Raw genomic sequence first — 14,416 nt, 5'->3', positions numbered from 1 at the left:
TAGGCTTACAAAATTGGGATTCTTTTTTTTTAGGCGATGGGCTAGCAACCTGTCACTATTTGAATCTCAATTCTACATTCAGTCAGAAAAGTATCGGGAATGGATTATTTATTTATGGTTCCAAATTCAAATTTTTGTTTTTTTTGTTGTTGTTAGATTGGCATAACTGTTTTCCATTTTGGCGCGGAGTTTGAGTTGCATCTGTTGTTTACATTAAATACAGTGCTATTTTTAGTTATATCATATCTAGTGTGTATTGCTAATTTCATAATGGATAAAAACATCGAACAAAGAGTTTGTCTTAAATTTTGCATTGCCAATGGAATATCGTGTTCGGAGTCACTGAAAATGTTACAGAAGGCTTACGGTGAATCGACTTTATCAAAAACTCGTGCTTATAAGTGGTACAAAGCGTTCAAAAGCGGTCGAGATGTGATGGAAGATTTGCCTCGCTCTGGTAGGCCATCAACGTCTGCAACTGAAGTTAACATCGCAAAAGTGAAGGAAATAGTGACTGAAAATCCTCATTCAACTTTGAGAGAGATAGCCACCGAACTTTCTGTATCTCACGAGTCGATCCGTACCATTTTAACTAATAATTTGGGTATGAAACATGTTGCCGCTCGGCTAGTCCCAAAAGACCTGAATTTTTTTCAAAAACTCAATCGCATGAGAGTCGCTGAGGACATGCTAGAACGAGTCAATTCCGACCCAACATTCATGAAACGCATTGTTACTGGTGACGAGACGTGGGTTTACGAGTTTGACATGCAAACTAGTCAACAAGCTTCGGAGTGGCGCCTTCCAACTGAACCGAAACCGAAAAAACCACGCCAAAGTCGTTCAAAAGTCAAAGTCATGTTGACTGTTTTCTTTGACTATCGCGGTGTTGTGCACTCGGAATTCTTGCCGGAAGGTCAAACGGTAAATAAGGAATATTATTTGAGTGTTATGCGGCGTTTAAGAGAGCAAATCCGACGAAAAAGGCCAGATTTGTGGAAAGAAAATTCTTGGATTTTGCACCATGATAATGCACCTTCGCACAAGGCCATCATTGTGAACGAATTTTTAACCAAACACTCAACAAATACCATCGAGCAACCACCATATTCACCAGATATGGCTCCAGCCGACTTTTTTCTTTTTCCTAAACTCAAATTACCACTTCGTGGCACCCGTTTTCGATCGGTAGAAGACATAAAAGAGAATTCGCGGCGAGAACTGACCTCAATTCCGGAAACAGCGTTTAAAAAATGTTTTGATGATTGGATTATTCGTTGGCGTAAGTGTATCGTTTCTAAAGGAGCATATTTTGAAGGTGATAAAATAAATTTGGATGAATAACAAACAGTTTGTGTATTATTGATCTTTTCCTGCTACTTTCTTGACAGAGTAGTATTATAAAGCCAAATAGCTGAACGTGGCCATTCAGTCTTTTCAAGACTGTTGGCTCTGTCTACCCCGCAAGGGATATAGACGTGACAATATGTATGTATGTATGTTTGAGTTTGCGGACATGCTTTGATTTTCAAAATTACACAAATTTTTGTTCGCATATTGGATAAATAATTTAATTGCCTTTATCCTTGTTTGATCTTACCTATACAGATGTACATATAATCACGTCTATATCCTTGTAGGCAAAGCTAACAGTCTTAAAAAGACTGAAAGGCTACGTTCAAATGAATTCTTATCCCTTTAGATGTAATTTTATATAGGTATGTATGTTCTTGTTTCTAGATGCTCGCTAAAGGATAAATTTCGAATATTTTTTTATAATATTCCTTTAAATGGCATAGGCGGACTCGAATAAGAACAATATTACATACATTATTTCGCTGGTATTTCTTCTTAAACCAGAAGCACAAAGCACAAAGAAGACGGGCCATGTATTTTATATTTTTAATAAAATATTTTTAAACCCCTGCAGTGCTTGGCAGACATTTCTCTGAAACGCTTCGCAGGCACGACTCTAATTAGCAACGTGTAACGTACCCACTGGCTTATTTTAATTGTCTTGTATTTCTTTGGAGATACTCTGATATCAAATGTAGCATGGATCGTGGCTTCAAAGAGATTTAACGAAAAATAATTATTAAATATTTTGCGGTTCTGTAAAAAGAGAGAGGTATCTTGGATTATAAGCACTACGTGAAATGATAGATAGATAGTTGAAAATAAAATATCTTCTCTCTGTTATACATAACACAAACATGAGATACTAAAGTATTCAGAATACACATACATATGTTGATACTTTACGCAAGTGTATGAAAAGTGTTTGTGATTAGGGTTAATCTTTTTCTCTATACCTCTTTTCCGGTAAATAATATATAAATACCAATATTAAAATTAGACCAAATACATAATCCTTTAGAATCCTTTATTAGCAATATCATATTTGATGTAATTTTCGCCAATACGTCCCGAATATTTCCCTCGAAATCCATTTGATTTCGTGAGGCATTCAATTTCGATTTCATTACGTGTCCACGTTCAGTCTCATCCAGGGAATTGATTTGTGATCTATGGAATTATTTTGCATACAGATCTGTTGCAGTAGACTATAGAGACATATCGGCGGTTCGTTCAATCAATTTATATTATATACCTTTATATAGTGAAAGTAGTTTATTTGTTGTGGGAAATACGGAAATTTGAGGTTTCATCATCATCTCTGTCTATCCTGTAGGCCATACAGATGTGATTATATGTATGGCGAACTTGCTCGTAAAAGCAAGTTTATTATATCTTTGGTGACTTACACTTTAGGCGGATTTCTTACTTTCCGTTAAAACGGTAGTAAAAATTAAGATTCAAAGACCGCGAAACATCTTGAGTCTCTATGACCTAGTGCAGGCAGAAAGCTTAAATTTCTTCATGCATGATGTTTTCCTTCATCGTACATATGTTGGTTTGTTATTTAGGTGTGTAAAGAAAAAAATTGAAACCAAGTCATTCTTACATGGCTGCAGTGAAATTTTAACCCTATATAACTAACGTTGAATAGCCGGTCGTCCAACTATGCCCCTAATCCTTCATCAATAATATGTTAATTGTATATTTGGGAATGGCTCGTATTTACTAATTTTCACTTTAAAAAGTTATTCTGCGTTTACATGGAACGCGGGTAAAAAGCTCGTACAAACATAAATATGATTATGTTTCAAAATAATCTTAATGCCTGTACAAAAGCTGTTAGATTCTATGGTAACTTTAAACATGGCGTCAAACCCCAACGGGGCGATTTCACTTCGAAAATTATTCTTGTTTCTTTGTGCTGTTTTGTTTGGCTACTACTTTGTGAGATAAGCTGTTTTTTGTAAAAAAAAAAACTAGGGCGTTGTGTTGCAAACTCAAATACAGGTCACCACGTCAAGTTTTTACAACACAGTGTTGCAGGTGCTGTTACAGTTTTTGTCCAGTTTAACTTTGAAAAGTTGGAAATATCGGTTAGATCTGGAAATTTGTATTGCGAAGATTAAAACCCAGCCAAGGATACTCTTGGTCTGTGACAAACATTAGCTTGTTTCATGTAACTGCTGATAATGATATTTAAGCTATACACGATCGTGGCCTATCAATCTTTGAGTGACTGTTGGTCTGTGTACCCGGTAAGGGATAAAGCGATAGTATAATGTTACTTACATAGTAGACGGAGCCTTGAGACTTGAAGCCCGTATTACGCAGGATGATTAAGATTCGTAAATCGTAAATCAATTTTGAATTGAGAAAAAAGATGAGGTAAAATCACTGATATTTATTTAATATTAATATGATGATAATCACTGAGATAAATTACAGAGTGTTTTTATGTCTTATCACTGTATTCAGCAATTTATCTTTTTCTTTCTTTATACAATATATCTGAAAGAGTTTTTGGTGGCCTGGCCTTACCCTGGCCTGGTTTTTCAAATCGTTTAGTTTATATTATTGACCAAACTAGTTATATTTATCACCAAAGCACATTCCTGGTTAATTTTCAGAAATTTTGTTGCAAACAATATAACCAATGTTAATGTTGTGGTTTTGTCATGTTTTGTCTCTCTCTCTCATCTCTCATGTATAGAAGAACTTTTGGACGTAGAAGCTTTAACATAAAATTTCCTTGTCTATACGTTCCATGAGGAAGTTAATTATCTGAAATATCTAATAATAACAATAAGTTCTTAATTCTTTGTATTCAATAATTAATTCTTAATTTTCCTCTACAACATTAATCTAAACCTTACATACTAATAATATATAATTATTACTTAAACTCTTTAGTGCTGTATCGTCCAGTCTATAATTCGCATTTAAATCTTACCATTTTGTGACCCGTAGTTTATTTCATAGGAGTTATAAATAAAACAAGATTACATTCCCTATCCTCTTAAGCTCGCGGTCCGATGCAAGCTACACTGCATCTAAAGAGTAAGTAAATACATTTGGCAATGAATCACGGTAACTGCTTTCCGATAAGAGAGGGCCGACTACAGCCCGATACGGTTTTGGGGTCTTCTCGCATCCAACGGTTAAAAAATATTTAGTTTTTCTCTAGACCATAAGAAACAGGACTAGGTTTGTCTGATGTTCTATTGATATTTCAAAGACATCATTGTCAAATTGTTATATCTTAGTATGCTTTCTATGATCTGGGTACCGGTCCAACAAAGGACGATGCATATTGATCGATGTACAAGTAAGAATAACCACGGCCAATAACTCTGAGTAACGTAAAAGTCCTTTATCGGTTGTTACGTACATTAGTTTAATTGTTAATTAATGTTGCAGCGAAGGAAGAGATTGTGGACCAGCCAATTGAATATGTTACCATAGTACAACTGGATTGGGTTATGCTATTCAAGTTTGCTAAAGCCAGACCACAGTTTCCAGGATATCTGCACCCTGTCATGAACCAGTCGTAAATTTGCGGTTTAAAAGTCTATAAAATAAATAGGTACCTAATCAGTGTATGTGTAGAGGCCATAAGGAACAGACCTACTGGTCGGATGTAGGGTCGGATATAGTATGTTTTATTTAACTACTTGCAGTGTATCGCGCAGCCGGCGGAAACTCAGATAAAGTCGCGGCCTCACTATAAAATACGGCCGAGTGTTCACGAGGGGACGGTGAGTTCACAACTTTTGTTTAGTTTGGACACACAGCTCTTCTACAATTAGGTTGGATTTAGGCAGCCCCTTTGTTTGTGCGAAAAAGACATCTGCGAGAACCAATTACTTATAGTCAGTGAAGTTTGGAAGTCTAGAGCAGTGCCTATGTGCGTTCGCGAATAAACGACTAAGTAAATTTTGTTCACGATTTTATTGAGTAAATTTGTTCCCTCCTGACCCAAATATCCCATTGGATTGATTGATTGGATTTCATATAACTTAAGTTGCTAGTGTTATGGATGCTTTTGCGTCAGGATGGATTCAGGGCGGACTTCGTATAAAAAAATTAAGTACTTATATTAATTAACTTGAAATATTTGGGACAAACATGATTGTTCCCAAATATATCACGTTTAAAAATAAATATATTAAAAAAAATTCTCATTATACATGAGATCGTATCGTCTAATCGTATTCTCTTATATGATATACTCAAAACTATTTTTTATAAATATACAATGATAAACATATACATACAGTAAAAAAATATCTTCCGGAAAGGTTTCAAAATTTTGTCAAGCACCACTGCCGAACTGCCTAAGAGAGCATGTTTCGAGAGAATACGCTTAGTTGCGGCGCTAAAAGGCACATGGGTATTGGAAAATTTTATTTGCATCGAATCCGTTTGGATTCTTGAAGAGGGTTCGGCTCGTAGCCGACGTAACGTACGTTAATATACCAGGCACACTGAGCTCACATGGTTAAATATAGGTGTAGAGTGCGCACCGTTGCTTGAAGTTCAAAGAAATTAGAATAAATATTGAAATAAATGATACATCCATTCCATTTCTGCCTACCTCTCCGGGAAAGAGGTGTGATTTTATGTATGTATGTATCCATTTTAAGGTCTCTATGTAATATGAAAATTTATTGTGAAACTTTTTAAGACTCGGACTAAACTTAGTTCGCTGTCACATTGTAATTAATTAAACATACAGTCACACTTACATCCATCTGCGACGATAAAAGTCAATGCTGCTGTTAGCTTAGCAGTATTAGTACTGCTACACTGTGCCTCTATAGTTCTTTTGCTTCACCTTAATTCATTACTTTCTACATGCAAGCTCGTCAGTTTCGGGTACTCTTGATATGACCTTTTGCTCGAACTCGATTTTATCAAGATAGCACACTCTCTAGAACTAGAGCACACTAACTCCATCACCATGAACATACCTTCTGTTAGCTGTTAGGGGAAATGCTTGGATTACTATAAGATGGGACATCAAAGAATTCACTTCGGCAGGATATTGTGTACTTATCTTTATATCCTTCAATCATGTGATCCCTTCAGTTTTCCTGTCAAGAATGCCACTTCTCATTTTTGAGTAGGAGTAAGTACTCTTAAAGTAATATCACGTTCATTTTTAACTGAGTGCAAGCAAATCGCATTTTCCCTTACTCCGCCATCGAATGCTCGTTCGTAACCAGTTGAGTAGTAGGAAAAAGCAATGTTTGTTCGAAACTGGTTGCGAGAGAATAAGTTTTCATAATTCTTCTGGCGTATTTAGTAGTTGAACCTCTCAGGATTTGTCTATGAAAGATGAGGATAATTTCAAATGAGTATGTCAGGTCACCAAGTCACACGACTCCAGTATGACGCAGCTATCCTGCCTCAAAACATTTTTTAAACCGTAATAGTATCGGCTAGATTTCAGTCTAATTTAGAAATCAAAATTAAATGAAAAATGCCTTTATTTTCTGGTTCTTCGGGTACTTCGAACAAGACTCTCTTACCCTAGATTATACAAGGAGCTTAAGTGAGCTTAAAGTTTCTAGACCCAGGGGTTTGGGCTGTGTGTTTTCTGTCAAACTGTCAATCACTCAGTAATTGAAGAGTTTTATATATATCTAACCCTGTGCATGTTTCCACACAATTTTCAAGAAGATAAATAACTGGTTGTTCCTTTATAATCTTAACAATAGACTTTGCCTAGTAATAGTATTTAATCACCGTCGAAACTTACGTACTTAAACAAAGAGGAATGCAAATGAAACACCTCTACAATGTAATTCCCAAGTTTTCACTTTAAGAGCAGACATCTTAAAAATAAAGTAGACAACAGTACCTCTGGTTAAGAGGGTAGCAAACTTTGACGTCACTTTTTTGTCCAGGCTACGTACTGAAAGTCACGTGGTAAAGTGAAACTGTAGCACTTAAAGCATAATCCCGTTTACTAACTACTTTTACTTCACAGTAAGTGTGAATTACGCCTTAGTTGACGTTATAAATAAAGATAGCATTAGGTAGTATGGAAATTGCAATGGTGCAACGCAAATTGTACTTATATATACATACATATATTCACGTCCATATCCCTTGCGGGGTAGACAGAGCCAACAGTCTTGTAAAGACTGATAGGCCACGTTCAGCTGCTTGGCCAAATGATAGAATTGTACTTATACATATTATATATTGTTTGAAGTTACCCTAACCATAACTTGCTGTATAATTTACAGTCAAATCTCCGAACAACCCTGAAGGGCAAGTACAATTTGCGTTGCATCATTACAATCAAGTTACAATTTGGCTGAGATCTCTGGTTAGGCAAAGTGGTACAATAAAATTTTTAAAAGAATTGGCCGATGTCCGTACTATGAAAAATTTCATAATGCAACATTATACTGTACATATTATTATTGTTACCGCTAATGGTCAATTTAACGTAAACTATAACAAACGCTATGGTGCAATTTACACTAAGGGTCCGCTTATGATTACAGAGTTACTTTTCACATTGCGAAGTCAAAGGCTAACTGTCTATCTGATTGCCTTATTTGGGTTACTTATTTTTGCTACCTCTTGCATTTGTTGTATTCTTTTGAAAATTATTAGATATAATATGTACAGTTTTAGCGGTTATGCGCCAGCTCCGTGCTTTGTGCAACTGTAAATAAGCTGTATTGACGAAAAATAAAGTTACTCAGCCGTTGCGTGCTACAGATACAAAATAAAAACATGACAGCGAAATGACACGAGTCACGAAATTTTTATCATCTTTTAAGTAACGTGGTGAATAACTGTTGTTATATCCTGAAGGATATTTAGCAGCGTTAAATATCGAAACAAGAACTACCAAGTCTCCATGACAGGCAAGTCGTAGCAACTCTGAAGTGAATCTGATTAGAGTTATCCACTGACATGCCAATATTACTTGCTAGACTGAACAAGAAATTTACTGAAATTAAGTGTTATTTAAAAAAAAACCCTGGTGTGTGCCGTGTGGGACCACTCCTTCTCTTTCTCATGGATGTCGTAAATGGCGACTAAAGGACTTGGCATTCTATCTTTTAGCGATGGGCTTCCAACCTGTCACTATTTGAATCTTAATTCTATCATCAAGCCAAAAAGTTGAACGTGGCCTATCAGTCTTTTAAAGACTGTTGGCTCTGTCTACCCCTCGAGGGATATAGATATATCTATATGTATGTATGTATTAAACCTGGCTCACCATATTATATCTGGTATCGAAGAAAAACAGTAGATATCTTGACGCAGAGGTTGTGTTGCGATGATCGCCCGGTGCTAAAGTTGCAGAGGTTAGACGGGAGTCGCTTCGTGTAAGACCTGAATTTGCCAATACACGATCGTGGTCACAGAACACAGGATTTTCTTCAGGCAGATGAGGACACAACTAATACTAATGTCACGATGATGAAGAAAATAGTATTTAGTAACTTACAGCTTTAAAAAAGTAGTTTCTAACTGTAATATTTTGTCCGAAAAATTTTTTTTAATAATTTTATTTTTACACTAGCTATCATTAAAATATTATAGATCATCGTCGTCGCACCAGAGGCATCAAGCGCGCATCTAGCACTTTATTTTACGGCAATTTATTTCGGCGCAACGCGAATGCAGTCTGGAAATTGCATTAGGCAAATACGGCTAATTCTGCACCGTACAGATTCAATCTTCGCGACGGGATTGCTATTCGGTGGGCGATTCAGTGCAGGTTTATAATTCCTGGATTTTATGTGCGGTTTCCCTCAGGGATGAATCAGGTGAGACCGCAATACTTGCGCAATGTTTACTTGAACTTGACCTGGGTAGGTCAAGTGTTTTTGTGCTTGTTATTTGGGCGTTAGGTGTAAATATGAAGTTTTTAGAATATAGGTATGATGAAATGCTATCATAATAGAGAAAATAATACTAATTAAATTATTAAAAAAATCTCTCTCTCTCTCACACACAGTTTGTGTCGACCTGACGTCACTAAGCTTTGGAGCCCAGGGTCCGTTTTCCGATATTTTTCACCTAATACATCTTTTTGATATTACCATTATAATCTATTTGTTTGTTTAGTGCCATTTTTAGATAAAAAGTAGTTTTTAATCATGAACTTCGATGTTGATCTGATAACATAAGTTTCACTTCCCGCACTGATTGTGTAAAATCGAAGTAAGGAAAAAGGAAAAACATCAATCAACTAACCATAATTTTTTTTTTACTGACTGATATATAACGGATTGAGTTGTAGGAGTAGAAAGCTGAGATTGGGCTTTAATGAGCCTTAGAGAGCACTAAGTAAAGATTTCCGAATTATCACTCACATTTGATTTTACAGCGGACATGGTGTACATATACGCTATAATAAAACGATGTGATTAAATTTGTGTCTATATACATAGATAGATATGATCACGTCTTTATCACTTACGGCTTAGACAGAGCCAACAGTATCTTAAGGACTGAGAGGCATATTCAGTTGTATGGCTTAAAGATGGAATTGAGAACCAAAGAGTGTTAGGTTGCTGGCCCATCGCTTAAAAGAAGAATTCCAAGTGTATTTGCCTATCCCTTAGTCTACCTTTTAACATTTGAAACAAATTTTAAAAACAAATATTGCAAATAATTTTTTTAAGAAAAATAACATAAAGTGTGGTTTGAGTCTTTATGATTTATAGACGTTTTGATTAGTAGGAAAAACTAACCATATTTTTTCATAAAAATATATTTAGTACTTAGAATATTTTAACTTGTTGCCTATGGGCAAAAGTTGAAATTAAAGTAAAAGTTGAGCATTGTCATAGTTTAATAATAAATCAATCAACATACCTACTACACTTACATTACATGAAATATAAATAAAGTTTTAAATAAATTAATGATTTCTTATGATTAACGTATTTTACATAGAAACGTGTAAAATCAAGTCCACACACTACATAATTAAAAACACATATTTTATTTACACCATATAATTAGGATTCAAAATATTTTTTTTGATTGTCTTACTTATCAATATTTCCGAAATTATTTGCTAAAAGATTTTTAATACTTGGTGTACCTTAGAGTATTTACATATATCCCTTGATATATTATGGTCCTTACTTTGGAATAGATATTTCAAGGCTGCCACGTGTGTTTACGAAGCCCGGAGAAACCTTATTGTGTCTGCGTCTTTTTAACCCGTATCTGTTTCTTCAGATTCATTTCAGAAATAATGAGATGAAAAATGAAGAGAGCGCTGCTGTACATGGCTATTATCATCAACATGATGTCGATGCCGTGTGGTTTCCGGCACCAAATAGAAAAAAGAATAGGATCACTCCATAACTCTCTCATGGATGTCGTAAAAGGCGACTAAGGGGTAGGCTTATAAACTTATGATTCTTCTTTGATTCTTCTTTTAGGCGATGGGCTAGCAACCCGTCACTATTAGAATCTCAATTCTATCTTAAAGCCAAATAGCTGAACGTGGCCTATCAGTCTTTACAAGACTGTTAGCTCTGTCTAACCCGCAAGAGATATAGACGTGATTATATGTATGTATGTATGATATCGATTTACTTTGTAAATTTCACTTTCATATCAAAGGACTACTGCAACGTCGATCCATCTTGTGTTTTTGCCAAGTTGTCAAAGACTGCATAGATTTTAACTCCTCTGGGTCAATCGGCTTTCCTCTGAACTCATCCTCAATATCTTGTAGCGTTCTATCTTTTGTTTCTGGTAAAAATATACCAGATACGATCAAGAAATAAGTCACTATGACACCGTAAATAAAGTAACTTCCATGTAAGCCAAAAGTAATAAACATTGAAGGTACAGATTTTATCATTACAGAGAATATACACGAAAATATCACAACGCTGATACCACCAGCTAGACTTTTATATTGTGTAGGGAATATTTCACCAGCAATTATGAATGGAAATGGTACACAACCAGTTGCTCCCGAAAACATGTGCAGATGAATTAATATTACACCAATTGACGGATGGTCAAATGGTAACAAATTGTGAAGCTTGGCATAGACATATATGCCAGTGGCAAAGAGAGTCAACGCATTTAAGCCACAAAGAACGTATAACAATGTTTTTCTCTTAAATGTTTTGTACAAATAGACGGCTACTAGATTCGAAACAATTCGTTGAATACCCAAACTGATTACTATTACTGGAACATCCACTTCTGTTCCTACTACGTAGTGGATAACATCTATAATATATGTTGTCAATAGAGCAACAGCAGACCAAATGCCTATATTATAAACATTAATCATTATAAAGATTGGTTTATAAAATTCTCTCTTAGTTAGTGCTTCACTAAAACTACTCAATGATTTTTTAACTTTTCCCGTTATTGTTTTGGGAGCAACTGAGGCAGCTTTTATATTATTAATGATTATTGCTGCTTCAATCATTTTGTTCAATTCATCTTCTTCGCCACTTCCTCTTAACCACATAAATACACTTCTACACTCACTGTATCTGCCTTTATCGGCTAACCAGATAGGAGATTCAGGAGAATATATTACCATTAAAAAATCTACAAACGCAATGATAGCTACTACCAATGCTGTTATTTGCCACGTCGAATATGAACCCAGTGTATGAATAGTTAAAACTCCGATGGACATGGCTACAGATAAAGTTGTTATAAATGAACCTCTGTTTTTTGGCGAAGTGTATTCTCCAATTAAGATTGGACTTAATGACGCACTGATTCCTAATGATACACCTTGGATTGCTCTACAAATGATAATCGTGATAAAGTTATCAGCCACAGATATGGTCAGCCAGCATATAATCATGACTAGAATACTGATAAGGTTGGCTCGTCTTCTGCCCAGGACGTTCATGAGAGAAGGCACAATGAAATTTCCCAGGACTTGAGATATTGCAGGGGTAGAAACTGAAATAATATAAACAAATACTTTTACAATTTTTCTTTTAATATGTATTTAGTTTGAAGTAAAATTCTTGATTAGTCATTATTATTTCTATAAGTATTATTTGGTTTACTGAGTTTGTCTGATCCTCTGTTGAAACAGATTTGATTTGGGGTGATGATAAGATAGGATCATGTTTACAATTAAAGATTTTAAAATGTTCAGGTTTCAGCACAATGTTTTCCATCATCGTGGCTAAAACTTTTAAACAAACTTTAATAATTTATTTACTGCTAGTAGTCAATGGCATAAAACCTGCACAAATTTACTGCAACTTTACCGCGCCATAAAGTTATATGCATAACTTATTATGTGGTTAACTGTACTTAGGTCGATAACGAAACGAATAATATTGTGAAAATTCATAAGTTCACGATATTTTCTAATTTTTACAATTGTATCAATTTAACAGAACAAAAAGGCGTTAGCAATTATGTGAATAAACAAGAAAAGTACTTACCAATCCAAGATCCAGTGACCTGGTCTATGGGAATGATGGAGTCAGGCTTCCGCAGCTGAGGCAGCAGGACCGCCGCGAATCCCATCACGAACCCGTGGGAGGCCATGTTTAGGGACGTACCCGCCGTTACATAGCACTGAAATGAAAATTTAAAATAATATCGTTTAAAAAATTAAAAATAAACATTGATATTACTAATTAATTATCCTACTACTTAGCACTATACTATAAGAAACGTGGGATGGATATTTGATTAACTATATTAAATTGGTAATTTTAAACAATTTGGAATTTATATTTTTTTATAAGCTAATAATTTTATATAAGCTTAAATTAAAAGGTAAGGTAAGTAAAGTAAATACTCGTATGTTTGCCAGGTCAATCACAACAATTAATCCAATATTATGATTCTGAGGCCACAGACAAGATATACATAAATCAAGAAAGAGAAAACTAGTGTTATATTTATTATTGATACCTGTTTTACTGAATAATAGTTAAAATAATTACCTGTCTCACAAAGGGCGTAATCCATGTTTTCCCCATTTTCACTTTTCATAACATAACAAATCATAAAACTGGCACGTTTTATTTGGCACATCGAACGCTGATTTACACAGAAATGACAAACAAATAGATAAGTACTTGGCTTATCATTAACTGTTGGATTGATGCATTGAGATTTTTTGTCAAGTGTCAAGGGCCATTTCGCGGTAATGGAAAGTAATCTTACGTCACTTCTACGATATTGATCCGTCTCTTGATCTCACGATGACTATACAGTGTTTAAAGGTAAATTATGTAATGGCTGTAGAAATAAACAAAAGTGTACTTAAAAATACGCGGACATTGATTTACTGAATTTTGGTATTTTAGTAAATTCACTAAAATACCAAAATTCAGCGGATCAATGTCCGCGTATTTTTAAGTATTAAAGACATAATGTAATTAAAGATGTAATTACATCGATATAAGAAAATGAGTGAATAGGTATTTATTATTGTGTACATATGAATGCTATTTTAGAAAATGTTTTGTGTTTGTATGAACGAACAGATTTATTTACTAAAATCAAAGAGATTTTTAGTAACTGAAATAATCAGAAACAATTATTTTTCGCAAATGTGACCAATCTCAAAATCGGTAAAAGCGTAGCAGACAGACAAACAATTGCATTTATGAAATTAGTAAGGTTATTTAAATTTCTTTGAATTCAACTGAATTCTGAGTGCATATTTCTTCGGTTCTCTCTAAAAAATAACTTATTTTAGAGTCCGTGGGTCTAATGCATACATTTGCATGAGTGGTATCGTTGCATACGAGTAGAGCCACTCATCTGTTCGGCGATGCTCCTAGCGCGTCTGTTTGTGCAACCATTTCCTTGGATTCGAGTAAGGGATTTCAGATACCGCAATCTGAAATGTGTTTCATATGCACAACAATTTGATATAGATTTGAAGAATGTAGGTACGGTCGCGTTCATAATTGCAGTCATAGTTCGCAAAACTTTATAGCTTGCACTCACCGCTGTCACTCACACATTCACACAAATAACACAATAAACAACAAGCGGTTAAGCGTTGGGTAACGCGCCATCAAGAAGAGGGTAGTGTAAAAAGTCGACC

At 35.0% G+C, this 14,416-nt stretch overlaps 1 protein-coding gene across 1 annotated transcript; it reads right to left on the bottom strand.

Annotated features, from left to right (window-relative positions):
• Window positions 1–10,171: 10,171 nt before the first annotated feature.
• LOC106129007 (facilitated trehalose transporter Tret1) lies at window positions 10,172–13,460 on the bottom strand. The gene is made up of 3 exons (XM_060949304.1): window positions 13,302–13,460; window positions 12,792–12,927; window positions 10,172–12,294 (listed from the first exon to the last, which is right to left on the bottom strand). The coding sequence occupies exons 1-3, from the start codon at window positions 13,335–13,337 to the stop codon at window positions 10,964–10,966; spliced, it is 1,503 nt and encodes a 500-aa protein (XP_060805287.1). The 5' UTR covers window positions 13,338–13,460; the 3' UTR covers window positions 10,172–10,963.
• Window positions 13,461–14,416: the final 956 nt, after the last annotated feature.

Source organism: Amyelois transitella, chromosome 18 (genome assembly GCF_032362555.1).
Source record: "Amyelois transitella isolate CPQ chromosome 18, ilAmyTran1.1, whole genome shotgun sequence".
In the NCBI taxonomy this organism is placed as follows: domain Eukaryota; kingdom Metazoa; phylum Arthropoda; class Insecta; order Lepidoptera; family Pyralidae; genus Amyelois; species Amyelois transitella.
Note: the sequence above shows the minus strand (reverse complement) of the source record. Positions and strands in the feature narration are given on the sequence as shown.